This window comes from Cnephaeus nilssonii, assembly GCF_951640355.1.
Source record: "Cnephaeus nilssonii genome assembly, chromosome: 17".
NCBI lineage: Eukaryota > Metazoa > Chordata > Mammalia > Chiroptera > Vespertilionidae > Cnephaeus > Cnephaeus nilssonii.
Genome location: NC_137088.1, coordinates 9,234,180 through 9,242,554, shown reverse-complemented (window position 1 = coordinate 9,242,554; position 8,375 = coordinate 9,234,180). Strand labels below are relative to the sequence as shown.

The following is an 8,375-nucleotide window of genomic DNA, read 5'->3' as shown; positions in this document are numbered from 1 at the left end:
GCGCGCCAGCATGTGGTATTTTGTGGAAGAGCCACACTCAAGGGGCCAAAGAGCCGCATGTGGCTCTCGAGCCGCGGTTTGCCGACCACTGGCTTAGGGTATTTGGCAGGTGCTGATTGGTGGTTCAATGTCTAGTCCATATAAAGTGCCTGGTTAGGTACTCAGGTATGTCCAGGCCACAGGTGCAGGTTATGTCATACTCCGCCCACCAGTTGGGGGAAGGGAGGGTCTATCACATACAGCATTCTAAAATACACTAAAGGAAAACTATTCACAGGGTAACTTGAAAAATTTTGGTATAACTCAAAAGTTATTCTGGAATTTGTGTTTGAGTCACTTTTCAACATTACTTGACTATTCTATATTACAGATGTGGAATAGGCTTTAGGAACTGGACTGAGTATACACTCAACCTATTTCTTACCCCTAAAGGTTTTTCTGAATACTTGGTTACCTGCCTGCTTGCACATTTCTCCTTTTATGTCTTCCTCTCATTAAATGCTGCACAATATTCAGTTTGTGGTTTTTCAATGTTTGAATTTAAAAATAAATAGGTATTTACTTAGGTTTCCCTAACTTAAAAAGAAGTAATTTGAAAAATCACTTCAGTGGGGGTAAAACTATTATAAATTGCTTACATCAATCACAACTTTTAGTGTTTGAAGTCTACTAACTTACTGTAAATCAATAAAGGGCAAAAGCTGAATATAGTGAAAACTGTATTTTTATTGCCTTTTATTTTCAACAATGATTACTTGAACTTAAAAAATAAAGTATTAACTAATGGTTATTGAAAAGCCAAACCTTTCCAGCCCACTTCATGTTCTCTTTCAACCATTTCAGGGCAGAACAATGTTCCAAACTATAAACCTGCTCCTTATTAACATTGACCGTCATGTGCTTAATGAAAAGCTTTGGGTCTGATAAACGAGCAGCCATCATTAATCTTTCCACTGCAGCTTGATAATCATCCTTGCTCCGAGACTTGTTTTCTTCACATCTATAAAGCAAAGACCTCACAGAGTCAGAAACTTGAAAGGAAGCTAGGTAGTTTCTTCAAGATATTTACATTTATTATTACTAGTTATGGCAGACTTTTTACTACATTCTTCTACCAGTGGCTTTCAAAGTTTTTTGACCAGACGATGACATAATAAAGATGTTTTGTGTTGGGACCCAGTAGACATCTTCATACATAAAAATGGAAAAGTTTCAGCAAACAAGATGCATCCTTTTGACAATGTACTCTATTTTCTATTGTCTCAATTTTAATTATGTGGTTGCAACCTCCTGATTGCACCACACAAATGGGCTACAACCATGATCTGAAAAACAGTGATCTAGAACACTGCTAATAACTTCAATCTTCAAAGTTAAAAATTGCATAATTTTTCATTATAATGCATAGAATAATATTGAATTTCATCAGGTTTGGAGTTCCTGACATGTTTTACCTTGACACTGCCTATTTTTGACTGTAAACATACTATGTAGCTAACATTTGTAACAGAAATTATAGTGTTCCTTTATTAAATTTCTGGTTATTTTTCTTCAGCCCTGATCTAAGGTACTTCACAAATTGCTAAAATTTACTTTTCTAAAAACTTTTCTACTAGTCTCCAAATTTCATAAAATTCATACCTAATGGCTTTTCCCCCTATGGGGTAGGGAGTGGGAAGTATTTAAAATAGAGATGTGGTTGTTATATTAAGCATCACTTTTTCTTTGTGTTTGCTGCATCCTGCTCTTGGCATCTATAGGGTCCAGCAGCAAGGCTCAAGAATGAGCCTACCTGCATTAACAGCACAGTGGTCCACAGAGTGGTGGGAGTGAGGAACAGGAACCCCAAGGGTCACAGAGCGGAAAGATTGGTCAAGAGCTTTCTAGTACCTTCTGGCTTAGGAATTAGTGCCTAGAACCTGGTAGATTGGGCATGTGCCAACTGTGTGCAGTTTTTGAAACTTAAGTATGAATAAAATTCTTTCTCATAGAGGTTTGTAACAAGATGGGGCTCAGTATGATAAGAGAATATTGGCTTGGACAAAATCAAAGATGGGTCACAAATACCCCTAAAATCCAACAATGAGTACAGAGACTGCATATATGTGGAGAATGAAAAGCTATGAGAAAACTACATCCTCCTTAGGATGAAGGGGAGCCCGATGCCTCAGCCACTGCAGTGCACAGGGTAAATAAGGAAGCCCTCAGAAAAGAACAGAGCTAAAACGAAAAAAAAAAAAAAAAGCCAATTTTAGTTGGTTTAAAAAAGAAGATGGCCCTAGCCCTAATCAACTGTTGAACAAAACAGAAACAGAGGTATGGGTACATGGAACAGAATGACAGCTGTCAGAGGGGAGAGGGGCACTGGATGAAAGAAGGTGAAGGGATTAGCCACAACATATATGCATGACACACAGACACAATGACAGTGTGGTGATGGCCAGAGGGGAAGGGGAGTGAGGACTGAGTGGAGGTGGGCTAAGGAGGGGAGGGGGATGGGAACATTTGTTAATAGTGCCAACAAAAACAAAAATGGCCCTAAAATTATTTCCTAATTTGTTTTACGTATGGGCAAGATGAAATGCCTGATTTATCACAAATAGAATAAAGCGGACATGACATTGTACAACTCTGGACACTAGGTTGTTAAATAACAATTCTCCACGGGTCCCTTGCATTTCCGGAAGTTTTGAGAGCGGAAACACTGACTACCCCTTCTTCTGGATTTCAATGATGTTTATATAATGAACAATCTTGGGGGAAAAAAAGAGTTTCTCCTTCTGGAGCAAAGGGCAGGTTTGTTACAGCCTTTCAAGATGGAGACAGTGTTTCCCTGCAGAGCAGAGAAGGGCATGCTTATTACCCATGATTTGGGTTTTCTAAGTTCAGGATGCCTCTGCTGTAATAGAACCTACTGCATGTGCAGGTAGCCTCTGGGCCCATCTGTGGGCCTGGGGACAAGAGAAAGAGATACAAATATGCAGATAATCATGCTGCTTGCTGTACTAGAAGTAATGCAAGTCCTCTGTTTCCAACCTAGGAGTCTGGTGTCATGCTAGAGTCCAGGAAACGGCTTGTAGCCTGCAAATAGGGTAAAATCTCAGAGCCTTCAGAGTTCTGGACATAGATCATAGAAAACACAGCTTCTTCCTTGCCTTTTCTCTCCTGGATTGCTCACTCTGAGAGCAGTTAGCTGTTATGTCATGAAGACACTCAAGGTTCTTAAGGACGGGTCTATGTGGCAAGGAACTGAGGCTTCCTGCCAACAGCCACATGAGTGAGCCATCTAGGGAACGGATGCTCTAGCCCCAGTCAAGCCATCAGGTAGGTGACTACAGCTCCTGACCACATCGTGACTCCGTGACAGACCCGGAGCCAGAACCATCCTGCTTAAGCTACTCCAAAATTCCTGACCCATAGAAACTAAAATAATATTTGCTGTTTTAAGCCACTAAGTTTTGGGATAATTTATACATAGTAATAGATAGCTGAAAGAATATTCAATCTGAGGATCTGGTTTGTGACACCAATAAACTGAAGCAAAATTCCTGTCAGCTCTAAAAGAGGAGTCCCATGGGAACTTTATATTACAAGTTCCCTGGGTAAGGCTGATAAGAAATGGTATAAGCCTAAATTCTGGGACTTTGAACAAAATTATTTGAAGGAATACTAGTCTGGTTCAACAGTTACACTATACTATTTATGAATTTACAACAACATTTTAAAATACAGAAACTAGGCTAATTGAACCAACTAAACTATTACATATTTCCCTTTTAGATCTTTGTGTTGACCAAAAAGATAAATAACTTAGATATCCATCTAAAAACTACAAGTACATGAAAAAGATTGATACCTAAAGAGGACTCATCTCTTGAACCATTTACAGCATCTCTGAAGTTGTTAAAGTTTTTATTGAATGCTTTGGTTTTAAGTCTCAAATAGGTCACATTCTTTCTTAATTTAAATGTTACCAAAGTTTGTAAATATACACTACACAATTATATAAATATATAAATCATCTACATCCTAGGGAATATGTAGGGAGTCATGATCTGCTTTCAGGATGCAACTATAAGTTATATCAACCAACCTTTTCAAAACTATCTGCAGCATCTGGGTAGGAGTACCAGGACTCTGAATACTACTAGCATTGGATACCAGGAAGATTTCAATAGCTAAAAGCATTTCAACCTCAGATAAGTAAGAAGGAATCCGTAGAAGTTTTCGGTATAAATTTCCCTCTAATGGTGGATAGCAACTCAATGAAAGAGCACCTGAAAATCAAATAATAGATCAAACTTTACTATAGGTAAAGTAATTATAGGTGATAATTACTTACAGTATAGAATAACTGTTCACATTAGAAGCAGATTTATCTCACAAATTATATGGTAGTGATCTTATCCTGGTACATTTAAAATTATTCTTTGTACAGTGCTTTCAAACATTAAATATGAAGTGAGAAATGTTTAAAAAACTCTGAAAAATGACTTTTGAGGCTCATCATGACAATCATATATTTGAAGCTATAGTCAACACAACATAATTTCAGAATAACCAAAATACCAGAATAGCTACTTGGACCACTGTCTTTGAATGTGTATCATCTGCTCTTGTACATATTTGAATGTCTGGTAGTAAATATTGTATAAGGATTCAAGGTTAGAAAATCAAAGTCAAAACCAACATATCAAAAAAATTGTTTAAAAATGCAACTTACTTTTGTAGTGGGTTCTGGCTTTGAGCCATAAACAACTCCTTCCTAAAGAAGTAATTAATCTTCTAAGAGAGGAAAAATCAATAGGGATGCTCTTTGAAATCATGAATTCTGCTACGGAGGATGAAATACCAAGACTATTGCTTTCTACACAGGCATCTAGAAGTTTATTAAAAAGAAGGCTATACTGTGAGACCTCCACAACTTCTGAAAAGAAAAAAAGATACAATGAAATGGGTCTATTTTAGCCTCTCAAACTTCTCTCTTTTACTACTTCCTTTTTCCCTTTGCTCCTCTTGGCATTTTAGGAGCCACAGTCACTCAAAGCAATCATCTTACATATTCTCTAAGTAACAAAAAAGCACTCAACCAAAGCAAACTGTTAATTTATTTTACAATGAAGAATATGAAAGGAAGCGTGACAAAGATTTCAGAAGCTGCCTGAACACCTCTATGACCCCCACCTATGACCGCATCAGCAGTGTCTCGGATGGATGACTGCATGGTTTGCATTCTCTCTACAGTTTAGACCTCAGACATATATTTATCATGAGTAAAAATAAATCATCCCCTCAGAAATATTCACTTTCAAATAAAAGAAAATCCTTTGTTGGGTAATTCTATTCCTTTCTATTCTTCACTTAGAAGAAAGTGAAGTCACTTTGGAGATTTCCAAGTCTTTTATTCCCTATATTGTTAGTTCAATCTATAACCTAGACTCTAGGTCTTCAATCACTTTAGGATCTTTTAGTGTCCAGGCCTCACCAGAGAATTAATATCATTACCTTTAGTCTCTTCCTAAACATTACCACCAGAGGAGCTTTCCTAAAACACCAACTTTGATTGATGAAGCACTAAGAGGAGGCCCTCAGGTTAATGTTTTCATTAAATGCTAACCGTCATTCTGAACCCACCACTCAAAACCTTTGCTCGTTTCCCTCATGGACTCCCTCTTCCCGTGCATGCATGATCTGAGCTTTAGAATTCAAGAGCACCACCTGCCACTGCCCACATTAGTACTCTCTTTCTTTGAACTTGTCATCTGCTTAATTTCCTCTACTTATTCCATGTTTACCTATGTTATAAGGTAATGGAAATCAAGTTCTATATTTGTTAAGTAATAAAAGAAAAAGTATTCATTATTTCAATGCAATGAATTATTTTAAGATAAAAAGCTTGCTGGGGACACTTGACATTGTTTGCTGATGACTTGACAGAGGTAGGGAAAGGGGAATGATGAACTGCTAACAACTCAGAGATAAGCATTTCTGCTATTCTTTTCTTTAAAAAAATGTATTTTATTGATTTTTTTTTTTAACAGAGAGGAAGGGAGAGAGTTAGTAACATCGATGAGAGAGAAACATCGATCAGCTGCCTCCTGCACACCCCCTACTGGGGATGTGCCCGCAACTAAGGTACATGCCCTTGACTGGAATTGAACCTGGGACCCTTTAGTCTTCAGGCTGACGCTCTAGCCACTGAGCCAAATTGGTTAGGGCTGCTTTTCTTTTTTAAAACCATCAGGAAAGCATATTCAATTTGCAGAAAACAGATTTTACACAAAACAACTTCATTAAAAATATATGCTGGAATATAAAACTTAACGAAGACAGGTGGAGAACTATTTCTTATTAACAGTTAAATATCAGATGGGCAAGAGATAATTAAGCTAGACTTTTAAAAAACATACCTTGAGAATTATGAAAACCTGGTAGATTTTGCAAAACTTCAAATGTCTGTCTGTAAAGGCTCTTGGCTAAGATTTCATGTGCAATTGCACAGAGCAGATTGTGTCGATTGAGTATATCCAGTCTATCACAAGGCCACTGTGGTGAATCGATTATCCAGTCTGACTCTTTAAAAAAGAAAAAAGTACTAACACTTTATTTACACTATGAAAATTACACTTAGTATAATCACAACTAATGTTTTTACCTTTTGGAAAGTGACAAAACTAAAATATGTGTACTCAAAAAAGATAACCGTGGCTCAAATTTATTAGAAAAATGCCTTATGTTTTAATTCTTTATTTTCTTAATATACTAATCAGTTATTGATTCAGAAGTTAATGTTTATTTTTTATAGGACAAAAATGTTCACATTATAACATACTTATAATAATATAAAATAATATTTGTGTGAATAACTTCAACAATTTTATAATAAAGAATACATAATTAGTTTTGCTATTCTTGGGGAACAGCTTTTCCTCCCAATTTTAAAGATAATTTTTATCATAAAATATTTGATATGTATAGAAGAATGTCTAACATATGTAAGTTAAATAAAATGAACTCTTATGTGCCCATCACACAGCTTAAAAAAAGAGATTATCACCTATAATGCTGAAGTTCCTTATTTTTTCTTAGATCTGATGGATATATGACACAAAAAATATACTGTGGTCTTTTTTTCATAAAAATTGCATTGTTCCTTTATTTAGTACTCATTGTTTATTGTTAAGGTAGAATAATGTATTTTTGAAAGACTAATATATTTTAGGAGATTCATTTTGAAATCTTAACAAATGTGTAGCTATATAAAAAATCTGAACCAGTTGATTATTTTATAGCAAAGTTAAATGAAACCAATAGTTGGAAAGTCATTTGGAAATTAATAAGCTTAATTCAATCAGTTCACAACTTTATCAACATAAATACTTTTATGCCAATTTTATAAGAACACTTATAACAATACATTCTCAAGAATAAAAGCCAGTTTATGGTGTACTTAATACCAGTTTTATGGTGATGAAAGTTCTTACTACATTAATCCTCATGTTTTCCTCTGTTCCATAGTTGGGAAATATTTCCATTTGTCTAAAAATTTGAGTCAAGAGGCAATCAAATTTTCTATAATAGATATTCTTGATCCACTTACCTTCCAACATATGCATATTCAGTCAATACCATGAAGATTTTGAATGTAGGCACTGAGAATGAAAGACTATAAAGACAGTCTGCATTGAATGAATTTCCAGGTTAGTCCGTGAGACAAGCAAATAACTATCCTTTACTATGGTGAATACTGTGATTGGGGGGTGGGAGGGGAGAGGTATCCAAACATATCCATTCTTGCCCTAGCTGGTTTGGCTCAGTGAATAGAGTGTTAGCCTGTAGACTGAAGAGTTGGATTCCATCAAGGGCACATGCCTAGGCTGTGGGCTTGATCCCCAGTAGGGGGCAGGCAGGAGGCAGCCGATCAATGATTCTCTCTCATCATTGATGTTTCTATCTCTCCTCCCTTCCTCTCTGAAATTAATAAAAATATAACCCCCCCCAAGAAAACAATAAAACATATCTATTCTCCTCTAAATGTATACATTTAATATAATCCTGACCAAATTTTCAACAGAACTGACTCAATACATCCCAAAGGATAAACAGTTGAGAATAGTAAAAAATAGTATGGAAAAGATAAATATTATCACCTATTCTAAAGCTATATTAACTAAAAAGAATATGGTGCTAGCACAGAAAATGAGATATCTGGGAGAGAAGTATAGAAACTGACCCAAGCAGATATAAGATTCTAATCTATAATAATAAAAGCATAATATGCTAATTAGACCGGACAGCCGAACAACTGGTTGACTGGTCGCTATGATGCGTTCTGATTATTAGGGGGCAGACACTCAGTGCAGGACCTGCTCCCT

General features: G+C 36.2%; 1 protein-coding gene across 1 annotated transcript in view; it reads right to left on the bottom strand.

Annotated features, from left to right (window-relative positions):
- Positions 1-780: 780 nt before the first annotated feature.
- The window catches only part of TOPAZ1 (testis and ovary specific TOPAZ 1), a gene marked incomplete at both ends in the record, with an annotated part of 43,974 nt that continues 36,379 nt past the window's right edge, over positions 781-8,375 (bottom strand). The window contains 4 exons of the mRNA XM_079795561.1: positions 781-1,000; positions 4,094-4,277; positions 4,724-4,927; positions 6,411-6,575. Coding sequence (XP_079651687.1) covers positions 781-1,000; positions 4,094-4,277; positions 4,724-4,927; positions 6,411-6,575 — 773 coding nt within the window. The remainder of the gene's footprint in view (positions 1,001-4,093; positions 4,278-4,723; positions 4,928-6,410; positions 6,576-8,375) is intronic.